The 25,016-nt window shown below is 37.9% G+C and overlaps 1 protein-coding gene across 7 annotated transcripts in view; it reads left to right on the plus strand.

Moving 5' to 3' along the window:
• Positions 1 to 25,016, plus strand: part of CARF (calcium responsive transcription factor) — a 92,596-nt gene that overhangs the window by 363 nt on the left and 67,217 nt on the right. For 3 of the 7 annotated variants that reach the window (XM_047773267.1, XM_047773271.1, XM_047773270.1), the window contains exons 2-7: positions 3,685 to 3,852; positions 9,101 to 9,221; positions 9,734 to 9,961; positions 17,811 to 17,931; positions 18,966 to 19,095; positions 20,577 to 20,661. In XM_047773267.1, the coding sequence (XP_047629223.1) occupies positions 9,144 to 9,221; positions 9,734 to 9,961; positions 17,811 to 17,931; positions 18,966 to 19,095; positions 20,577 to 20,661 (642 nt within the window). In that variant the 5' untranslated portion in view covers positions 3,685 to 3,852; positions 9,101 to 9,143. Of the gene's footprint in view, positions 1 to 3,684; positions 3,853 to 9,100; positions 9,222 to 9,733; positions 9,962 to 17,810; positions 17,932 to 18,115; positions 18,183 to 18,965; positions 19,096 to 20,576; positions 20,662 to 25,016 lie in introns of those variants that run through there. The other 4 variants (XM_047773268.1, XM_047773269.1, XM_047773272.1 and 1 more) reach the window with 4 other exon arrangements.

Consider the following 25,016-nt stretch of genomic DNA (forward strand, 5'->3'; position numbering starts at 1 on the left):
ATTCGGGACCCTATGTGTCGAGGCCTACTGCGCCCCGCCCGGGACGGGGTTCGCTGGAGAAGGTGGAAGTTCGTGTTTTTAGGAGGGTTTCAGAGCGCAAGGAAGAATCGCCTTGGATTCGGACCCCTGGGCTGGAGCGCCCAGTGTGTAGTCCTATGCGCAGCCCCGCGCCCCGCTTTTTAGAGTTCTTTTTTTCTCTTTAGGAGCCCCCTTTTAATTTCCTTTTAGAAGGAGAAAGGCGTCCTCCCACACTCTCTACGGTTTTTTACCTTTTCTTTTTTTTTTCTTTTTGAAGTCACCCAAAGGCCTATGTCTTATTCTCAAATGGTCCCGGGAATTATTCTAATGCAACCGAGTTGTTTTTTTGAGGGAAGATGGATGGAGAGATACTATCTAGATTTCATAGTCGCTTTTTAAGCCATTCACTAGAGAAGCTCCAAGAGGGAAATTTAAAGAGACAGCAGTTTAGAGTAAGGCAGAACTGGATTGCAAAATTTTGGGAAGGGGTATGTGTGCAGGTGAAAATAACTAAAGCTCTCCTTGGTTACGTTGCTTAAAGATGTACTACGATTAAGTAGACGCCTGGTTTTTAAATCAATCATAGACTATGAGAAGGAATTTAAACAATTGTAAGCGAAAAATAATGTTATTAGCAGCAATGACAGTGAAATTAGGACCGTTTTCAGTTTACTCACCTTAGAATGTGGGTAGTGGAACCGGAATGCCTTATTTCGAATCCTGCCTCCGCTGCTTAATAACTTCTCTGTGACACATCTTGGTCAACTGTGAGATTAAGTGCCACAGAGTAAATGTTAACTATTATTACCACCATTACCCTTTAGATGCCAGGTGAACTAGAAGCTTTGACAACGTGAATAAGGACTAGCCTCATGATTAGAAGAGTAAAATGAAAAAACCTCTGTGCTGAGGGCCTAGGAAAGGACTAGACTTGCAAGTAGAATCCGTGGTCATTTAACCATGTGCATCATTGTAATTTTAAGAACTGTATGTCTTAGTTAGACCACCTGAAGCTTGAAACTTTTTTTCCTTCTTAATTGAAGTCTTGCTATTTAACCCATATATTTTGAATTTGGTAGAAGTAAAAAGAAATTTGATAGTTTCAAATATCATTTGCTTTAATTATATGTGATTTTTAAGTTACAGTAGTAAAATTGAATTAAAATTCTTAGAACTTGAAATAAATCTAATAGTTCTTCAGATAATTTTAGTAGTATATCATTGGTTAAAATATATTTTTAAATGTATAGTTAATCAGATTAATTTTTAACTATCGTGTTTTAAAATTTATCAAAGTAAAATACTATACCTGGTAGTTAATACAGGTTGATCCTAATTCAAATGGAAAAATATGATCAGTAAGATACAAAACCTAAATATGTGCTTAATAAGACTTCAGTTTGCAAAGCAGAAATGTTGAGTTCACTGAAATATGTGTTTCATTTGACTGAGACCTTTTTTAAGGGAAAATTAGTTAACATTCCAGGATAGCTGAACACCTACTCTGATGGCTTGGGTGCTTTTTCAGCAGTGACTTATGTGTTGCATTTGGTGTTCACTCCATTAAATACCTAGAGTAGTTAGTATTTTTACTTTGAATGTTTTTCTTTACTAAGAACATTAACTTCAAGCTTTTGGTTATAATGATTTCCTACATGATTCATTTCCTAAGGTCCTTATGAAGACACATTGTTATCTGGAGAACCACAGCTTGGAAAATATGTTTCTCTTTATTATAAGTTTATTTATTTATTTCTGTATATGATAGCATGGTATGGTATGATAAAGAGTAAACCAGTCCTGATTTGGGTGATTTCTTTCCCCTACTTTTGAATTAAGCTCGAATGTTCTGTGATCTTAAGCAAGTTACTTGAGACGCCTTTGGTTTTCTCTTCTATAAATAGAGATAAGACCTACCTCAGAGTTATTGTTAAGAATTAAATGAAATAATTATATAAATTCCTTAAAGAGCAAAGAGATAAAGAGATATGTATGTGCAGGGTAAGAAATGGGTAGAAAACAAGATTAAGGGGAAGTTTATGGAGAGGACAAACCTTAGGTAAAAGGGACATTGTGAACATTGGCCTTGATTTTTTTTCCCTAAAAAGTTAAAAGTTAAAATAGATTGTTTATTGTTTATATTTATTTGCACACATTTAATGTTTCAATGTTGATTTAACCCACTATAACCTTCAAAACCCATCTTTTAAAAAATAAATTATTCTATAAAATATTTGTGAACTAGGAGTCTTGATTTAATTTTTGACATGACTCATTCATAGCAACTTTGTATAAATCATAAAAGGAACATTGTGTTCCTTTTATAAAAGATGAGGGAAATATTATTTTCAAAATATTTTCGAAAGTACTTTTGAGCAGTATTTTTTTGTAGTTAATAAGTTCAGACACTGATTTTTAAATGTAAGATTTTTATATACTTTAAATCTTGTGACATTAACCAAGGTACCTAGAATTAAGAGAAACTCTAAACTTCAAGTGGCTTTATCCTTTAGTTAGTCTATTTGGGAATTTGCCCTTAGATTATTGGTTTTAACAGATAAATTTTACCACACAAAAGTCTGGGAAAACTCAAAAAATAATTAAACATTAAGGTAATTTTTTAGAAATTGCAGCTAAGAAATACCTTTAATGTTTTGAACGAATAGATTTGCTGTTGTACAAAATCATGGAGTTCTCACTGTGTCACAACGTTATTGGTGGTGTATTGGGAGCACTGGGACGCAGGTTTGATCACCAGCCCAGCACAGTGGGTTAAGGATTCTGCATTGCTGCAGCTGCAACTTAGGTCAAAACTGTGGCTCAGATAGGATCCCTGGCCTAGGAACTCCATGTGCCTCAGGGCGGCCAAAACAGAAAAAAGAAAAGAAAAAATGCTATTGAACACAATCAAAGCAGCAGTAACTCCCATAGGGTCCACAGAGACTGGCATAACTACAGCCTGAATAATGTCTTCCCCTCTGCCTTGTATTCAATGTGTATAAACAAGAAAAGCCCCGTTTCTCCATAAATTAAAACATTGAACTTCTAACTTAACAGTTTCTTCCTAATCTTTGTTCTTGATATGAGGTAAAACCTACTTTTGAAAATGTGATATGAAACATTCCAAAAAGCAGTTTGCCCGCAAAATTTAATGGCCTTAATGTGTCTTCTGAACTCATATCGTTAACTCTCTAGATTACATTTTTAATACTTTCTCTTTTCTGCTGTTCTCTTTATCCAATCCCAATACTGCTTAAGAAAGAAAGAAATTTATCACGTTAATGCTAGGATTTTTTAGGGGATGAGGTATGGGGAGGGGACCCCTTATTCTCAAGCTTATATGGCTCCAAGATATGCCCAATTAGTAAATATTTTGATAGTGGAGAAAAATGCAATTTACCATGGAGATCTTTGTTTCTGTAGTAGTTATAGAATGCGAGAGTTGAAACAAGGCCTTGGTCCAAATAGCCAACACAGAGATGAAGTCACCTACCCCTACACATGCAGTCTTCCATAAAGACAGTTTTAGTATTTAACTGCAACAGTTTTGGGGTCAACTATACCAGGCCAGTAATACTATTTTATAATAAAATCTGCATAACAAAATCTAGTAGCTTTCTCTATGTGTAGGAAAATAAATATGCATTGAATACCTTCTCATTACAGAAAAAAATGTTGCGGTGAAGATATAATTACAAGCTTTCACTTAAATGAAGCCACAACCATCATGATTTAGGGCCCCCACGAGGAAGAACTTAAGTGGAAAGGAGAGTGCTTTTCTGGGCAAAGAAGAATGCTTGAGGCCTGAATTTAAAATTGAGCAACTACGTGAAGGTAATAATTTTATTTTTAACTAATTGAAAGTAGCAGCTCTATAAAAGTTAACTATTGTCTCACATATTAATGAAAAAGTCAAATTACACTTAGTATATAGTTTTGTTCTGCTTATGGTTACCAGTTGGAAAAAAATATTTTATACCTAACTGCTTGATATCTTCATTCTTTAAAACTTTACTTTGACATAGTTAATTAAAAGTTAGGGATAATAATCTATATAGCATGTGCTGACATTGAGGTTAGATGGGAAAATGGGGTATTGTAAATCACGGTGCAGTTGTCAGGATTGAGGAGTATAAATTAATGGAAGAACTAGGGGAGGAAGGAGTAATACTTTTCACTTCATTCAAATTATTTTTTGAGGAGTTCCCACTGTGGCTCTGCGGAAACGAATCTAACCAGCATCCATGAGGACACAGGTTTGATCCCTGACCTCACTCAGTGGGCTAAGGGTCCAGCCTTGCCATGAGCTGTGGTGTAGGTCACAGACATGGCTCAGATCTGGCTATGGCTGTGGCATGGTACAGCAGCTGTAGTTTCAGTTTGACCCCTAGCCTGGGAACTTTCATGTGCTGCTGGTGCATCCCTAAAAAAATACATATATATATTTTTTTTGAAAAGGATGTTTGTAACTTAAAAATGTAATTTTAATCTCCACTTAAACAATGAGTTAGGTTAACAGATGTTGAAACCCACTTTTCCGTGTAAGAACCATAAAGACTTTATCCTATGCAGCATATTGAAAGGAAAATTGTGAGTTTTGAATTTCCAGAAGATATAGGAAAAGAAGTTATCATTCTTCCATTTGCACAATCCCAGTCTGGGCAGGGTTCTGAATTGGGTGGTTTATATTTGTTGATCATCCTATGTCATCCTAGTGCACTTCCCTGGGGCATTGTCTTGCTCTCCTTCTTCACTGAAGCATCTAGTTCACCCCGCTGCTGAATCCCATTTAAGTACTCTTGTCTCAAATATACCTGCTTTCTCACCTCCAAACTAGACTTTTCAGGGAGCTGTTTTAAATTCATCTTAAAGGAAAAAAGCTGTCCATACATAAATTTACACAAATTTATTAATGACTGATAATCTGCAGAGTTTTTTTTTTTAAAGAGAAAATCCTTACTAATGCCAATGAATATTTCTTTGATGAAATTTCAGATAGAGAAAGTAAACAAAATGGAAAACAATTTAAATCAGTAGGGATAATTTGTACTGGAATGAGGGCATCTATTAGAAGACAGAGTCAGTTTTTTAGAATTTTTTTCCCCTAAGCTATTTTCACCTTTTACCACTCCTTACTAAGATCTTCTTTTGGATCTGTTTACAGAATATTTTCTCAGTGGTGGTAATTCCTGCATACTTAGAAACTCTAGCTTTTTGTGGGGTCAGATATCTTTAGATTCCTTGTAAGAGGGCTTTTGTGTGTTAAGCACTGCCAGTAATTAAACTTCAACCGGGAAAAGTTGAGAACAAACGTGAACAAAGAATTTCTTTCAGCATCTTTAATTTGTTAACCTATCCCCCCCCCCAATTTTTTTTTAAAACCATGTCTTATGAAGGAGGGAGCTTTGTCTGTTATCTTGAAAACGTTCCCATTGTAATATAAAGAGTGGGCTTTAGGACTAATATATGTAGGTTTGGGTTCTTGTTCAGTCACCTAATGTATTTGTAATCTTTGGAAAGTTACTTAAATGCCTGAGTCTTACTTCCTTATATGTAAATTGGAGCAAATAACTGAATCACAGGGTTTTGAAAGCATTAAATAAAATGGCATGTATAAAACACTGAGCGTAGTGTTTTGCTATGATAAGTGCTCAATAAATGATAGTTTCCATCGTGGTGCAGTGGAAACGAATCCGTGTAGGAACCATGAAGCTGTGGGTTCAATCCCTGGCCTCGCTGAGTGGATTAAGGATTTGGCGTTGCCGTGAGCTGTGGTGTAGGTCGCAGATGCAGCTCAGAGCCTGCGTTGCTGTGGCTGTGGCGTAGGCTGGCACCTGTAGCTCTGATTTGACATCTGGCCTGGGAACCTCCATATGCCTTGCGTCTGGTCCTAAAAAGAAAAAAAAAAAAAAAGATAACCTTATAACCTTTTATGGTGGTGAGCCTCAGTTTCCTTTTCTGTAAAATGTTGATAATACATCCTGTATCACAGAATAGCAGAATGATTATTAATATTTCTAGTTAGTAATTCTTAAGTATAACATTCAGTGAACTTTAAATTGTTTTGTAGTTATGGTACTTAAATTAATAATTTTCATGTATTCTATCATAATAGTCCTAATATTTACAAATCAAAATTGGGAGTTCCCATTGTGGCTCAGCAGGTTAAAAACCTGATTAGTGTCCATGAGGATGCAGGTTTGATTCTTGGCCTCCCTCAGTGAGTTAAGGATCTGGTATTGCCATGAGCTGTGGTGTAGGTTGCAGACACAGTTCGAACTGGCATTGCTGTGGTGAAGGCTGGCAGCTGCAGCTCCAGTTGGACCCCTAGCCTGGGAACTTCCATATGCTCTGAGTATGGCCCTAGAAAAAGCAAAAGAAAAAAAAAACAATAAAAAATTAAAAATAAAAATAAAGAAGTCTCAAAATTTCTACTCTTAATGTCATCATGTTTAAACAGTGAATATTATACTGTATTTCGTTTACTTTAAAAAATTAAATTGTATTCTTGGAGTTTCCTCATGGCTCAGTAGGTTAAGAATTCAGAATTGTTACTGCTGTGACTCTGGTGACGTGTTCACTCTCTGGCCTGGGAACTTCCACATGCTGCAGGCATGGCCAAAAAAAAAAAATTTTTGTATTCTCAACAGCAGTTATTTCAGTTTAAATATGTCCTTCAGTAGGACTTTATTTTCCTCTGGATCTAACTTTGTAAAAGTTTTTCTTTGAATAGAGTTCTTGAATTTTTATACTCAATGTACATTAGAAATCCATCAATAAACTATTTATCCCACCCTCAACCCCTAGCCTCTGACAATCACTAATCTGTTCTTTGCATCTATGAGCTTGTTCTTTTTTTTTTAATGGCTGCACCTGTGGAAGTTCCCATCCAGGTGTTGAATCCAAGCCACAGCTGCAACCTGTGCTGCACACGCAGTAACATTGGATCCTTTAACTCACTGTGCTGGGCCAGGGATTGAACCTACACCTCCCCAGTGACCTGAGCCACTGCAGTTGGATTATGAGCTTAGTTTTTATTTTAGATTCCACATGTAACAGAGATCATATGGTATGTGTCTTTTTTTTTTTTTTTAAATAGCCGCACCTATGATATATGCAAGTTCCCTGGCTATGGGTTGAATCGGAGCTGCAGCCTCAGCCTGTGCCACAGCCATGGCAACCCTAGAACCGAGCAGCATCTGCAGCCTGTGCTGCTGCTTACAGGAATGCTGGATCCTTAACCCACTGAGTGAGACCAAGATCAAGCCCACATCCTCACAGAGACTATGTTGGGTTCTTAACCCACTCAGCCATGATGGGAACTCCTTGTATTTGAGTAGGATTATTTAAAATTATCTTAAAATATGTAATAGCAAACCTTATAGATTTTCTGACATGATTGATTTTACAAATGTATGTTTGGATGCTATCACAAAAAATAAATTTCCTTTGTATTCAAATATATATACTAAATAAGTCTTTTTTTTTTTTTTTTAGGGCTGCACTGGTGGCATATGGAAGTTCCCAGGCTAGGAGTTGAATCGCAGCCGCAGCTGCCAGCCTGTACTACAGCAACATCAAATCCAAACCTCGTCTGTGACCTACGCTACACTGCAGCTCACGGCAGTGCCAGATCCTTAACCCACTGAGTAGGGCCAGGGATCAATCCCACATACTCATGGATACTAGTTGGGTTTGTTACGGCTGAGCCACAATGGGAACTCCTAAATAAATCTTAGATACAGGTATAAATATAAATTAGGGTTCAGAGTGATGGAATTATTGTATATCCTGATTGCGATGATGATTATGTGTGTTAAAATCCATAGAACTATAGGAGTTCCTGTCATGACTCTGCAGTTAATGAACCCAACTAAGATCCATGAGGGTGCGGGTTTGATCCCTGGCCTTGCTCAGTGGGTTAAGGATCCAGCGTTGCCGTGAGCTGTGGTGTAGGTCGAAGATGTGGCTCGGATCTCACGTTGCTGTGGCTGTGGTATATAGGGCAGCAGTCATAGCTCTGATTCAACCCCTAGGCTGGGAACCTCCATATGCTGTGGGAGCAACCCAAGAAAAGGCAAAAAGACAAAAAAAAAGAGTTCAAGTAATGCATGTTAATTGAAAAAATAAAATTTAAAAAATTTTTTTAAAAAGAATGTACTCTGTCTTTTGAAAAATAAAATTAAACTAGTGGGTTCTTAAAAAGATTCTATGAAGTTTATTTTGTATTATAAATTTTTCAGTGGTCTTCTTCACTAGCTTCACTTTGACTTTACTCCAATTTTGAGACATAAATCAGCAGAATCCAGTAGTCACTATTATGTAGTAGGCCACAGTTTCTGAACCTGAGCACTGTTGACATCTTTATGTGGGGGCTGCCCTGGGCATTGTAAAGTGTTTCACAGTACCCCTAGCTTTTGCTCATTAGATACCAGAAGCACTCTCTCCAGTTATGACAACCAAGAAAGTTTCCAGACATTGCGCAGTATACCCAGGGGGCAGAAGATCGTGGGGTATGTTGGAGGCAAAATCGCATGCAGTTGAAAACCACGGCGGTAGGCCTAAGTGGCTCAAACTTTTTGGAATACATATCTTCATTTTCTAAGCTTGTCATGCTGATATTAATTGGTATAATCGTGTGTTGTAGTAAGAGTTGTGTGTATATAATCTCCATCTGCACCAAGAGATCTCTTTTTAAATTATCTACTGCTGCAGTAGGGCACGCCTTATTAAATTAAAAACCTTTATTTGCATTAAATCTTTGTAAAATAAGGGTTTTAGAAGTATTCGAAGGGGTGTAACCATGGTACTTGTCACATAGCAGCAGTCTTAATAAACTAGTACATTAGTGTAATAAGGATAGGGTGAGGAAACTACATAATAAGAATCTTTGCTCTGCCTTGAATTTATTCTGGTGCCTTTGCAAGTCATTTAACAAGAAAGAACATTTATTATAGGGTATAAGTGATTTAACCATAATCATATAGGGTAACACAGTAGGGGAGATGAGAAATTTGTTTAAGACCAACATTTCACAAAAGTATTAAGTGCTTTAGTTGACCAGGTATTTAAACTCTTTCAGCTATTAAATAATAGAAGAAAATGGAATTGAATATGGTATCAGTATGGAACAGTCTATTGATTCATTAAGAGTCGACCATAATGATTCCGAAGAGACAAAAACAGATTCTCAGGTATTCGAGGTAGGGATTCTGTTGGGAATGTTTTTCCATTCTAATGGAAAATGACATGCATTTAATAGTTTTTTATGCTTAAGGAATAATGTTATATTTAATGCATTTAAGAATTTTAACTCTTGGAATTTCCCGTCATGGTGTAGGGGAAACGAATCTGACTAGGAACTATGAGGTTGCAGGTTCAATCCCTGGCCTCACTCAGTGGGTTAAGGATCCGGCATTGCCATAAGATGTGGTGTAGGTCGCAGATGGGGCTCGGATCCTGTGTTGCTGTGGCTGTGGCACAGGCTGGCAGCTCCAGCTCCAGTTAGACCCCTAGCCTGGGAACCTCCATATGCCAGGGGTGTGGCCCTTGAAAGGACCAAAAAAAAAAAAAAAAAAGAAAAAAAGAAAACTCTTGCAAAAAGTAAAGTGAATAACTGAAAAATGAGTGTTTCCATTTTTATTAAAACACTTTTTTAAATTGCGACATTATATTTTACAAACACTTAAGTGGTTTTTTTTTTTCTTTGCAAAAGCGTCTAACCTGTATGGACTCCAGGGATCCTTCTTTTGAACAAAATGGTTCTCCTAAAGTTTTACCTGTTACTACTCCTGAAGCAGAAAATTCACTCATATCACAGAATATACCAGAGCCTCTGACGCAGACACAGACTGTTTCTGCAGAGCAGTTCCACTTAGTGGACCAAAATGGGCAACCTATTCAATATGAGCTTCAGGCATTGGGTGATTCTAATGCACAAATGGTGAGTAGGTTTTTAAAATAACCAGTTTTATGCTACTTAGCAAAATGTATTCGTCCTACTAGATGGCCTCGATTTCTTGACACTGTTGATTTATGTTGCTTTGAAAATACTGTTTCCGTGACAATAATTTTTAAGTCATGTCAGGATTTTAAAAGATTTCCTTTGGACTACAAATAGTACTTCAAACCAATATATCATAGCCACCATGTCTAGGCAGACTAGTGCTTTGAGATCAGTTGGAAATGTAGCATAGTCTGTAACTAGTGCTAAAGTGCCAGAGCCTACATATTACTTATATTTGCTTTTTGTGTGTGTTATTATCCCAGCTCCCCCTTTTTGCATATACATTTGACTGAACTCAAGGTTATTGCTCTATCAACATGTCAGTTACTATTTGCATGTCACATGTTGATATGGTTTCTTGAAGAAAAATCAGTGGAAGTACAGTGGAATAATGGAATTTAGACGTAACCTTACTGATCTTTATAGGTAGATATGTGAATAACAATGCATAAAGTTGGAAATACTGCTTTAAACTGTTAGCCAAAACTGTTTGTTTGTTTATTCTGAGCCTTTTTAGGGCCGCACCTGCAGCACATGGAGGTTCCCAGGCTAGGGGTTGAATCGGAGCTGTAGCTGCCTGCCTCTGCCGCAGCCACAGCAACACAAGATCCAAGCCCGGTCTGTGACCTACACCACAGCTCATGGCAGCGCCAGATCCTTAACCCACTGAACATGGCCAGGGATCAAACGTGTGTCCTCATGGATACTACTTAGATTCATTTCCAGTGAGCCACAACAGGAACTCCTAGCCCAAATTTTTATGACCAAGTTTGTAGTTGGAGAAGAGATGAAAGATAGTTTTGATTGAAATGAAATTACTGAGAAAAACTTATAAATTGCTCTCTGATCAATAATATACTTTCATATTAAGTAATAATATGAAATAGTATGTATCTGTTATTAGTATTTCATATTAGTAATAATATGAAAACTAATGTATCTCGTTTGCCTGTATTTTCCAGACTTTCTGCAATGAATTTTAATTTAATAATAAAAATTGCTTTAAAATCATAACTTCAATAATAAATTATACCATAAGTAGGCAGCCATTTAACCTAAAATTAATCTTTGTTTTTGTTCGTAGTGTAGAGCATTCTAGAGTTAATCTATGTCCATTCGCTCCCTCATAATCAACTTAAATTTGAGGGTTGGGGGTAATTGTTTGAGAGGTGGCTAATTGTAGACAACTTCTTTTTATTTATTTATTTTTTTAGGGCCGCACCCGTAGCATATGGAAGTTCCCAGGCTAGGAGTCAAATGGGAACTACAGCTGCCAGCCTACACCACAGCCACAGCAACTGCAATCCAAGCCACATCTGCGACCTACACTACAGCTCATGGCAACGCCGGATCCTTAACCCACTGAGGGAGGCCAGGGATTAAAACCTAATCCTCATGGATACCAGTTGGGTTCTTAACCTGCTGAGCCACAGCAGGAACTCCTGTAGACAACTTTTTGTGTATGTTCAGCCTCAATATGTTTCTGGGCTTAATTAATTAATTAATTTATTTATTTATTTTTTGTCTTTTGTTGTTGTTGTTGTTGCTATTTCTTGGGCCGCTCCCGCGGCATATGGGGGTTCCCAGGCTAGGGGTTGAATCGGAGCTGTAGCCACCGGCCTACGCCAGAGCCACAGCAACTCGGGATCCGAGCCGCGTCTGCGACCTACACCACAGCTCACGGCAACGCCAGATCGTTAACCCACTGAGCAAGGGCAGGGACCGAACCCGCAACCTCATGGTTCCTAGTCGGATTCGTTAACCACTGAGCCACGACGGGAACTCCCTCTGGGCTTAATTTAAAATGCAAAGTAAGCGTAAGTTTCTGTAACCATACTGTATCACCAGCAGAGGTTAATATGCACAAGATCATCTAGATGTAAAGCAATAGATTTTAATATTTCATGCTCAGAATGAAATACTTCCATTGCCTGTTATTTGACCTTTACTCTAGTTTCTATCAGAATGTTTAGGAAGTCTCTTTGTTCTAATGGAAGGATAAAAGAGTCTAACTGTATAAAGAGTTATTATTTTACACATGGTACCTTTCCTTAAAAGGATGTTAAAGTTGTTTATTTGTCTGTCTCTAAAAAGAGGTCCCATTCTCTTTGCAATTGTATTAAACTTTCTATGTAAATGATTATAAAGATGATTTTAGGATTTCCTGCTGTGGTGCAGTAGATTAAGGATCCAGTGTTGTGGCAGCTGTGGCATAGGTCACAGCTGCGGCTAGAATTCGATACCTGGAAATTTCCATATGCCAAATGCCATATATGGATATGGCTAAAAAAAGATGATTTTACATTACTTGGGGTAGGAGATGATACTGAGGATTATTTGAAGCTATGAAATAGGAAACGTGTGGCATGAACATACAATAAATAAATGTAAGGAACATGGAGTATAAGAAGCTATTTTCTGTAAAGAACTACAGATCAGAAAGTGGTGATATGCTAGGAAGCATGGTGGAGCTTTTTTGCTTTGTTTTTGGTTTATTTATTTATTTATTTATTTGGCATGTAGAAGTTCCTGGACCAGGGATTAAACCTGTGCCACAACAGTGACCTAAGCCATAGCAGCTACAATGCTGAATCCTTAACTGCTAGGCCACCAGAAAACTCCTTTTTTTTTTTTTTTTTGGTCTTTTTGCCATTTCTTGGGCCGCTCCCACAGCATATGGAGGTTCCCAGGCTAGGGGTCTAATCAGAGCTGTAGCCACTGGCCTATGCCAGAGCCACAGCAACGTGGGATCCTAACCGCGTCTGTGACCCACACCACAGCTCATGGCAATGCCAGATCCTTAACCCACTGAGCAAGGCCAGGGATCGAACCCGCAACCTCATGGTTCCTAGTCGGATTCCTTAACCACTGTGCCATGACGGGAACTCCCTATTTGTTTATTTTAAAAACACTTTAATTTTTAGAGCAGTTTTAGGTGCACAGAAAAATTGAGCAGAAAGTATAAAGATTTCGCATATACCCCCTGCCTCTCCACGTGACTAATCTTCCCCATTATCAATACCTCCCACCAAATGGAACTTTTTGTAAGAAACAACTTTTTTTTTAAAATATAGAAACTATCAAGGAACTAGTAGAGTCTGTAGTAGGTGAATCTGTAGTGGATGAGAGAAGTTTTTGGAGTGAAGCAGGGATGATATTTTTTACTTAGAAGTATTGTACACACAGAGCCAGTAGGTAAAAGGCTATTTGCCAAGATTTTCAGATTATTTTCTTGGTCTGCCTCAAATAGAATGTATTGCAACAGGTGACTCTTCAAAGCTATGTTTGTTTTCATAGCAAAGATTAAAGATAAATCCCTTTTTTAATAGAAAAAGTAATATCATCACCATTATCATATAACATGAATTGAAAGTAGTTTTTTGTATACCAGCTGGAATAAGCTAAGGAAACAGAAAATGGAGGAGACTTTTTTCTTTTTTTTTTTTTTTGCCTTTTCTAGGACCACTCCCGCGGCATATGGAGGTTCCCAGGCTAGGGGTCTAATCGGAGCCATATCCGCCGGCCTACGCCAGAGCCACAGCAACTCGGGATCTGAGCCACATCTGCGACCTACACCACAGCTCACGGCAACACCGGATCCTTACCCACTGAGCAAGGCCAGGGATCGAACACGCAACCTCATGGTTTCTAGTCGGATTCGTTAACCACTGTGCCACGACGGGAACTTTTTTTTTTTTTGTCTTTGGAGGAGACTCTTTGCTATTGTGCTTGGGAAACAGTTTCAAAATGGAGACCATTTCATAAATCAGTCTCAATTATGAGTAAATAATAACTTTATTATATGCGTTTTATTTGGATTTAAAAATGACCACAGGGAGTTCCCGTCGTGGCGCAGTGGTTAACGAATCCGACTAGGAACCATGAGGTTGCGGGTTCGGTCCCTGCCCTTGCTCAGTGGGTTAACGATCCGGCGTTGCCATGAGCTGTGGTGTAGGTTGCAGACGTGGCTCGGATCCCACGTTGCTGTGGCTCTGGCGTAGGCCGGTGGCTACAGCTCTGATTAGACCCCTAGCCTGGGAACCTCCATATGCTGTGGGAGCGGCCCAAGAAATGGCAAAAAGACCAAAAAAATATATACTAATAAAATAAAATGAAATAAAAATAAAAATGACCACAACATTCCTATTTTTTAAGAATGAACGAAATATTTTTCACAAATATTTAACCTCACTTATAAGAATTAAAGTTTAAAATAATATTATTGCGCCTTTTAAAATCCAGTAGGGTGGTGTTCCTGTTGTGGCTCAGCAGGTTAAGAACCTGACTAGCATCCATGAGGATGTGGGTTCGATCTCTGGCCTCCCTCAGTGGGTTAAGGATCCAGCTTTGCCATGGGCTGTGGTGTGGGTCACAGATGAAGCTTGGATCCTGCATTGCTGTGGTTGTGGCTACAGCTGCAATTTGACCTCTAGCCCAGGACCTTCCATATGCTTCTGGTGTAGCCCTAAAAAGAAAAATAAATACAGCCCAATGTATTTTTTATTTTTGTCCTTTTTTAGGTTAAGTAACATCATCAGATATTGCAAGGCAGTGCAGAATAGTGGTTGAAAGGAGTTAGGCTACTTGAGTTTGAATTTTATCTCAGGACTATATACCTCTGTGTTCCTTCCATGAGTTTTGTAACCACCGTGTGACAAAGTTTTCTCATATAAAATGTGTATAGTTCATGTACATGTGATGACAATTAAATAAGGTAATTCATGTAAAGTCTGCCACTTAGTATGCACTCAACAAATGTAAAACAGTTCATCATCAGAGTTTACATTTTTTTTCATGCTGAAGTGATAAGAGCTATGGCAAGATCTTTAAAAAAAATTTTTATTACAGTTGATTTACAATGTTCCTTTTTTTTTTTTTTTGTCTTTTTGCCTTTTCTAGGGCTGCTCCCATGGCACATGGAGGTTCCCAGGCTAGGGATGGAATTGGAGCTGTAGTCACCAGCCTACGCCAGGGCCACAGCAACACGGGATCCAAGCCGAGTCTGCGACCTACATCACAATTACGGCAACGCCGGATCCTTAACCCACTGAGCGAGGCCAGGGATCGAACTTGCAACCTCATGGTTCCTAATCAGATTCGTTAACCACTGAGGCACGGCGGGAACTCCCTGATTTACAATGTTCTGTCAATTTCTGCTCTACAGCAAACTGACCCAGTTATACATATATATTAACATTCTTTTTCTCATATTATCTTTTATCATGTTCTGTCACAAGTGATTGGATGTAATTCCCTGTGCTATACAGCAGGACCTGATTGCTTATCCATCCTAAATGTAATAGTTAACATCTACTAACTTCAAACTCCCAGGCCATCCCACTCTCTCTCCCTCCACTCTGGCAACCACAAGTCTGTTCTCTGTGTCCATGAGTTTTTTTCTGTTATGTTTCTATTATGTAGATAGGTTCATTTGTTCCATATTTTAGATTCCACATATAAGTGAAATCACATGGTATTTGTCTTCCTGACTTATTTCACTTAGTATGAGAATCTCTAGTTGCATCCATGTTGCTGCAAATGGCATTGTTTTGTTCTTTTTTATGGGTGAGTAGTATTCCATTGTGTATCTTAATCCATTCATCTGTTAGTGGACATTTAGGTTGTCTTCATGTCTTGGCTATTGTGAATAGTGCTGCAGTGAACATAGGGATTAGTGTATCTTTTTGAATGAAAGTTTTATCCATATATATGCCCAGGAGTAGGATTGCTGGATCATATGGTAGTTCTGTTTTTAGTCTTCTGAGGTACCTCCATACTGTTTTCCATAGTGATTATACCAATTTACATTCCCAACAGCAATGTAGGAGGGTTCCCTTTTTTCCATACCCTCTCCAGCATTTGTTATTTGTAGACTTATTAATGATATTCATTCTGACCAGTGTGAGGTGGTACCTCATTGTAGTTTTGATTTGCATTTCTCTAATAATTAGTGATGTTGAGCATTTTTTTTTATGTGTATGGCAAGATTTTATTTCAAGAAAGTTGGAAGGAAACAGTTTCTACTCTTAATTTCTAGGAAATATTTATGATTATATTTATAATTTTTTTTTTCTTTTTAAAGCCACTCCTGTGCCATATGGAAATTCCCAGGCAAGGAGTGAATGGGAGCTGTAGCTGCAGACCTGTGCTGTAGCCATGGCAATACCAGATCTGAGCCGCATCTGCAACCTGTGCCACAGCTTGTTGTAATACCTGATTTAACCTGCTGAGCGAGGCCAGGGATTGAACCCACATCCTTACAGCCACTATATCAAGTTCTTAACCTGCTGAGCCACAGTGGGAACTCCTATGATTATATTTAAAGCATTCTTTTTTTGTTGAAGTTTTGGTGTTTTATTTTTTTTTCAAATTTAAAGTTTTTCAAATGATACTCTTAAAGCACATAAGAATGCTGTCTCTGTAAGGCCATCAACAATGTTTTAATGTTTTGCATAGCTAAAGAGAGGTTCGGGAAAGTAAGTTGGAATAATAAGGAGAGTTCCTTGCACTAGGGAAAACTAAGCACAGTGGATTTCAGATAAAACAGTAAAACTACTTCTGTGGTAGGTAATCAAGTTTATAAGATGTTCAGAAAGTTCTGAAAATATAGGATAAATTTATTTATTTATTTATTTTTAGGGCCACACCCATGGCATATGGAGGTTCCCAGGCTAGGGATCTAATTGGAGCTGTAGCCGCCAGCCTACACCGCAGCTCACGGCAACACTGGATCCTTAACCCACTGAGTGAGGCCAGGGATCGAATCTGCAACCTCATAGTTCCTAGTCAGATTCATTAGCCCCTGAGCCATGATGGGAACTCCAGGGTAAATTAAGTAATGTACTAGTTATAGTGTTAAATGATAGGCTCAAAATGTTTTTCCTTATCTTCTTAGATAAATTCAAAGTTTACATTCCTCTAAATTTGAGGCAATGAATTCATTTGCTAACTGTGAAAAAAAAAAAAAAGGATAATAAATATACAATTTCCCTGTGCTTCCAGACTTTTGGGGGCACTTTGTAGTATTCCATATAGACCAAGATAGGATATATAAAAATACAGAGTTAGAAGAATAAATATTGTTTAATTAGACATCTAAAAAATTACTGTTTTTAAATGAAAATGACTTCAAAAATGACAGAGATGATTCCCATACAAATAGGTCAAAGATGTGTAGATAATACAGTAAGTAAAAAAAATAAATATGTTTAGTCTAATCAAAGACTTAATCAGATTACTAAGCAGTTAGACCTCACGCCCCTGTAGTGGTTAAGACCATAGGTGGTAAAGATCTTAGGACACAGGGTCCTAAGAAATCTAGCTTTACTACCTATCAATTGTGAGACTTTGGAAAATTTTTTCATGCACTTCAGTATTTTCATGTATAAAGTGAGGGAAATGAAATAATAGTCATTGAAGAAGTTCCTTGTGTGGCTCAGTGGTTAAGAACTCCACTAGTATCCATGAGGATATAGGTTCAATGCCTTGCTCAGTGGGTTAAGGAGCTAGCGTTTCTGCGAGCTGTGGTATAGTTCGCAAATGTGGCTCGGATCCGGTGTTGCCGTGGCTGTGGCTGTGGCGTAGACCGACTTCTATTTGACCCCTAGCCTGGGAACTTCCGTATGCCACAGCTGCAGCCCTAAAAATAAAAAAAAGAAAAAATAGAAATAAAAAATAAAATAAGTATTCATAGTAGAAGAGGACATGTCTAATAATTTTCTAAATAGTGATTCTGTCGAATCATTATAGACTTTTGCATTTGATTTTTTTTTTTAATGCTTCCAAGATGATTGTTGCCAGCCCATCAGAAAATGGACAGGTTCTACGTGTAATTCCATCTACCCAGTCAGGAATGACACAAGTGATTATACCTCAGGAGCCCCTTGTGGATGTGAACAGTCCTCGGGGTGAGTAATCATGGGATACAGGGGACCTAAAAATGTTTTAAAAGAACAAATGTGTATTTCAGAAAATCATCTCATAAAAGACCATGCTAAAATTTATCTCTTTGGGTAAGATTGTAAACTGAATAATTGGAAAAAGTTTCTTAGCCCAAATAAATTTCAAGTTCATTTTTCAACTCCTGTCTAGGTTAGCTGTCTATTTCATTTTGGAATTCTATGAAGCTCGTTGACTCTTGCTTCCTCCCAAATGACCAGTGAGCATAAAATAAATTCTTCTTAATTTTAATAACAGTAATAATAACAGCAACAATAACGAGAATATAGTGCTACTAGCTACTGGAGAGATTATTACATTTGTATTTTCATCAATACTGTTAGACATGTGACACTTTACTTTTTTCTTAACTATTCTCATCCTTGGTTCTCTTTTCCTCTTTCCTCTTACTTTGTTCCTTCAGATTCAGAAAGAATCATGTTCCCTATTTTAATTTCATTCTTTCTTTACCTATTTGATAATATCCCTATTAGTTTTCTTCCTTTTGCTTCCGTTACTTTTCTGTCTATCTGAATCTCTTTTCTAACATCATACCTACATAGTTGTTTTTTCCCAGCTAATGATTTAGGGCAGATATTCTTACTTCAGTGTTATGATTCTTTGACTTTGATGACAGTTGTTAAAACTTAAGGGAAAAAACATAGTTTGCAGACAACATTACAAACATGGTCTAGAAACCAAAAAGTTTCACATTTTCCTATTATATTGTGAAACTCTTAATATAACAGTTCTACCACTTTATAGCCTAGCTGTTCAATAAAAGTTCCAAAACTTAATTACAAAAGTTCAGTAGACAGTATTACACTTTAAAAGTAAACAAGTTTATCAGAGAAATTCTCAGTAAACATTACAAATTTGTTATCTTTGGCTTCAGAGCATATCTTCCCTTTCCTATTTCAAATATATTAGTTCCGGTTAGTTACTTTCTTAATGGTCTCACTCAAGATAGTGATCTTCCTTTGTTCTTGTTATTGTTGTTAAGATGTTTCCGAAGAGAAACCCAGTGACAGAAACTTACCAACTCTAAGAGTGGATGCCCTAGGAGACAATAACAGAAGTTACATTCTTCATCCACAAGCATCTCTCACATTACCCAAAAAGACAGTGACCAGGTGAGTTGGTGGGAAAGAGGAACTCTGATTTGAAATCACTGGGGGAAGATTTTTTTAAATTGTCACGTTAAGGAGTTCCCGTTGTGGCTCAGCAGTAACGAACCCAACTAGTATCCATGCAAATGCAGGTTCAATCCCTGACCTTGCTCAGTGGGTTAAGGATCCAGCATTGCCATGAGCTGTGGTATAGGTCGCAGATGCAGCTCAGATCTGGCATTGCTGTGGCTGTGGTGTAGGCCTGTGGTTATAGCTCTGATTTGACCCCCAGCCTGGGAACCTTCGTATACTGTGGGTGTGGCGCTAAAAAGCAAAAAAAAAAAAAAAAAAAGAGAGAAAGAGAGAGAAATACTGTTTCTAGTTCCTGAATTTTTTTTTTTAATCTTTTTGCCTTTTCTAGGGCTGCTCCCACAGCATATTGAGGTTCCCAGGCTAGGAGTCTAATCAGAGCTGTAGTTGCTGGCCTACGTCAGAGCCATAGCAACATGGGATCTGAGCCGTTTCTGCAACCTACACCACAACTCACAGCAACACCGGATCCACTGAGCGAGGCCAGGGATCGAACCTGCAACCTCATGGTTCCTAGTCGGATTCGTTAACCACTGAGCCACAACAAGAACTCCAAGTTCCTGAAATTTTTAATGGTTCCTCACATTTTTAGGCATTTAATTCCTCTGTAGTAAAGTGTTTAAAATGTTATTAATGTCTGTTTCAGCTTTTATTTTTGCCTTAAAATAACACTTTATAAAAATTTAGGGAAATACAGATATGGGTTTTGTATTATTTATTTTTTTAATTGTTCTGTGAAAATATTTTAAAGTTAATATATTTGTGAATTTAGTCTTAGAGCTTGACATAATACATTACTGTTAATAAGTCACCCAAAGATGATTTATTAGCTTACTTTTTTGTTAAATGAAAAATAACTATTTAATGAGAAGAATACAAAATAAGCTCTGACAAAAATATATAAAACACTTGAATTTGTTGAGACTACAGTTATTTGGAAGAACAAACTTGGATCTTCATTTTAGCAATTGATAAAATAGAAATGATTACATAAAATCATAATTACACCCATCACACCAATCTATTTATTATTACAGTTTCTAATTGATGGTCTCAGTTTTTTTTGTTTTTTGTTTTGTCTTTTTAGGGCCCCACCTGTGGCATATGGAAATTCCCAGGCTTGGGGTCAAATCAGAGCTATAGTTGCTGGTCTCCGCTGCAGCCACAGCAACACCAGACCTGAGCCACGTTTGCAACCCACACCACAGCTCACGGCAATGCCAGATCCCTAACCCACTGAGCAGGGCCAGGGATCAAACTTGCATCCTCATGGATGCTAGTCAGATTTGTTTCCTCTGAGCAGATGGGAACTCCTCCATGTTGTCTTTGACGCTGGCTAAGAGGAGGATAAAGTAGCTGAATGCTATGTGTGTGTAACTTGTAATGTATAGTTTTATGTATTCTCTCTGTCCCAGAAGCCTTGAAGAACCCTTATTGGCTCCACTTCAGCCACTTTCTTCTAACACACCTATATGGGCCTGTCGTCTTAGAAGCTGCGAGGTGAGTTACAGTAATCCAATGTAGATTCATTTGGTTGGTTATAACTACAAATGGCCACGTTTGCATACAACTAATGGAGTCTGTCTCTGTAATACTTTGTTCATGTTTGTATTCCTAACTCATCTATCATTTTATTCCCTACTTTAATAGAGATGGTAAGCTCTATTAAAGTAGGGATCATGTCAATCCCTTCACACTTCATTATCATTTCTTCTTTTGTAACTCTTTTCTCTTGTCTTCCGTAAAACTTCATTGTCATGTTCCTTCTCCCTTTTTTTTTTTTTTGTCTTTTTGCCATTTCTTGGGCCGCTCCTGCGACATATGGAGGTTCCCAGGCTAGGAGTTGAATCGGAGCTGTAGCCACTGGCCTACACCAGAGCCACAGAGCCACAGCAATGCGGGATCTGAGCCACGTCCGCAACCCACACCACAGCTCATGGCAACGCCGGTTCCTTAACCCACTGAGCAAGGCCAGGGATTGAACCCACAAGCTCATGGTTCCAGTTGGATTCACTAACCACTGAGCCATGACAGGAACTCCTGTTTCTTCTTTTTATATATATATATTTTTCTTTCTTTTTTATGGCCACACTTGAGGCATATGGAGGTTCCTGAGCTAGAGGTCAAATCAGAGCTGCGTTTGCTGGCTTATGCCACAGCCATGGCAATGTGGGATCCAAGTCATATCTATGACCTGTGCCACAGCTTGCGTCAATACCAGATCCTTAACCCACTGATCGAGGCTAGGGATGGAACCTGCATCCTCAAAGATACTATGTCAGGTTCTTAACCCACTAATAGAGGCCAGGGATTGAACCTGCATCCTCAAAGATACTATGTCAGGTTCTTAAACCACTGAGCTACAATAGGAACCCCTCTACTTTTTATCATTCTTTCTCTTTGTTTGGTTGCACTTATTTCTTTTCATATTCTCAGTGGAAATTTCTCAAGGTTCACTGTTTGACCTTGTCTTATTTCTCTACATTGTATCCCTTGAGGAGCTTATCAACTTTGTTGACTTTCAACTTTCCCTTTTTTTTCCAGGGCTGCAGGTGCGGCATATGGAAGCTCCCAGGCTAGGGGTTGAAACGGAGCTACAGCTGCTTTTCTAAGCCACAGCCATAGCAATGCCAGATCCGAGCTCCGTCTGCGACCTGCACCACAGCTCATAGCAACGCTGGATCCTAACCCACTAAACAAGGCCAGGGTTCAAAACAGCATCCTCATGGATACTAGCCAGGTTTGTTTCTGCTGGGCCGCAGTTGGAACTCCTCAACTCTCACTTTTATAAAAATGATCCCCAAATCTGTATCACCAGTCCTTTATTTCTGCCCTTGCTTTTGTTCTAGCTACTTACTTGAAGCTTACTTGGATTTCATCTCAAATTCACCATATCCTAAACAGAAATTATCTGCTATGCTACAACTCGTTCTACTTCCTAAATTCCTTGCCTGTATAATAACAAATAACTTTTCTAAGGAAAAGTCTAAAATAAAGTTTTAGACTAATTTTTTCTTTTCCCATATTCAGATAGTCATCTGATTCTTGTAGTTTTAAAGTATCTCTTTGGGAGTCGGGAAGACTCTTCTGCAGACCTTTGCTGTCTTGGACCCAATTATAGTAACAGCCTTCCTGTTCATCTCTTTGACTCTTCCATTTCTACTCCCTAACTCTGCAGTTTTCTAAAACTACTTATCTTTAAATCTTACCTTCATTGTCTTTTTCTCACTGCCTCATAAGTTCAATATTATTTTTTCCACATCATTTAGCTACTTATTCAAAGTCTTCCATAATCTAGTATCACCTTATCTTGTCCTATTTTACTTCCTCCTTTCTCCAAGGCATCTTTCATTTGTATTAGCCCAGTCTTTCTACTTTCTACAAACACTTCAGAATTTCCCTTAATCTCCTCCTCCACTTCTTTTTATTTCCATTTCCTAACAAGTTATTTTTTTCTTCTACTTTCCTTTCTAACTACTGTTCTTCAAATCCCAGTGCAATCCCTATATATCTTTTCTGTAATAATCTAGTGATTTACTTTATCTTTTACCTATTTATATCTTTAAATTATTTGATAATTATTGCCATTACCATTCTTAATTATTTGCTAGCTTGGGTTGTTCATTATTATGTAATATTTAAACTATATACTTTTTGAGGGAAGGCCATGTTTTTCAACACATACACCATACATAGTAATAAGTATTTAATTATTAAATACTTCATTGTTTTAAACAAATCTTAAAATGTGGGAAGGGCAAACATTACTTAAGTTTTAATATTTTGAGAAAATTTCTAATTGTAAGGTCTAATGATGTATTACACTTGGTAGGACATTATCACTATTGTTGCTTTTCTAAGTCACAGAGAGTAAGATTTTCCCCCCTCACACTTTTTTTTGTTAGTCATAGTTTTTCTCTGGTTCTATTTCTTTTTTTTTTTTCTTTTTTCTTTTTTTCTTTTTCAGGGCATGTGTGGCATGTGGAAGTTCCCAGGCTAGGGGTTGAATTGGAGCTGTAGCTGCCTGCCACAGCCACAGCAATGTGGGATCTGAGCCATGTCTGTGACTTATGCCACAGCTCATAGCAACGCTGGATTCTTAACCTACTGAGTGAGGCCAGGGCTTAAACCCACATCCTCATGGATACTAGTCAGATTAATAACCTGCTGAGCCACAGCACGAACTCCTTTATTGGTTTCTTTTTTTTTTCTTTTTTTTCTTTTTTTAGGGCCACACCTGTGGCATATAGAGATTCCCAGACTAGGGGTCCAATCAGAGCTGTAGCTGCTGGACAATGCCTCAGCCATGTGGGATCTGAATCACGTCGGCAACCTACACCACAGCTCATGGCATCGCTGGATCCTTAACCCACTGAGCAAGGCCAGGAATTGAGCCTGTGTCCTCATGAATGCTAGTCAGTTTTTTTTCTCTTAGCCATGATGGGAACTCCCTTCATTGGTTTTTTTAAGTTACTATTATTATTATTATTATTTTTGTCTTTTCTAAGGCCACACCTTTGGCATATGGAGGTTCCCAGGCTAGGGGTCTAATCACAGCTGTAGCCACTGGCCTATACCAGAGCCACAGCAACACAGGATCCAAGCTGTGTCTTCGACCTACGCCACAGCTCACGGTAATGCTGGATCTTTAACCCACTGAGCGAGGCCAGGGGTCGAACCCACAACCTCATGGTTCCTAGTTGGATTCGTTAACCACTGAGCCACAACGGGAACTCCCTAAAGTTACTATTCTTGCTGTTTAATGAGGGTTTTAAAAATCATTATTCTAAACTTCATGAAATGCTATGAACATAAAAGCATTAGCAATTATGTGGCCAAATTATCTCATTTTATATCATGGTATATTGTGTGGCTTATCTAATATTATATATCTTAAAATATTAGTTAAAACTGCCCAGCAGACTGAATTATCTCCAACAGTGAAGGATTCTTTCTTTTTTCCAAACTATATTAATAGTGAAAAACATTTTTGGAGTTCCTGTTGTGGCTCAGTGGGTTAAGAACCCGACTGGTGTCCACAAGGATGTGAGTTCTATCCCTGGCCTTGCTCAGTGGGTTAAGGATCCAGCACTGCTGTGGGCTGTGACGTGGGTTGCAGATGTGGCTTAGATCTGGTGTGGCTGTAGCATAGGCCAGTGGCTGTGGCTCTGATTTATCCCTTAACCTGAGAACTTCCATATGCCATGTGTATGGTCCTAAAAAGACAAAAAGAAAGAAAGAAAGAAAAAACACCCTTTTGTTTAATGACTGAAGAAATACTTTCTTCATTTTGCTTCAATATATTGTTTAATAGTCCTTTTTACTTTTTGAATTTCCATTTAATATTTTTCTTATAGGTATTTTTTAGATTTGACCAAAATATATTAGTTGGACAAATTTCAATAGAAATTTAAACTTTTACCTCCTGATGTGGACCTGATTACATTGTACTAATTCTGAATTTTTCCTTTCATTGACATTATATACTCTGTATTCATTTTATTTATAAAAAACACATTATGGCTAGACTTGATGTTCCTAATTTTCTTTGCAGGTGATTATTTTGATGAAGAAATATCTAGGCTAGAAGAAAATTCATAAGCATAAGTATTTTCTCTATTTTTAGGGGAAATTGTAGATAATGTATTGTTTGGCATCAGATTATCTTTTTTTTTTTTTTTTGGCTGCGCCCTCAGCATGTAAAAGTTCCCAACCTATGCCACAGCAGCAGCCTGAGTTCCTACAGTGACAATGATGGATCCTCAACCCACTGCATCACTAGGGAACTCCCCAGATTATCTCTTTTTGTTATGTCCAAAGTATACCTACAACAGTATGTTTCTAACCTTCCTTTT

This window comes from Phacochoerus africanus, chromosome 3 (genome assembly GCF_016906955.1).
Source record: "Phacochoerus africanus isolate WHEZ1 chromosome 3, ROS_Pafr_v1, whole genome shotgun sequence".
NCBI classification, from domain to species: domain Eukaryota; kingdom Metazoa; phylum Chordata; class Mammalia; order Artiodactyla; family Suidae; genus Phacochoerus; species Phacochoerus africanus.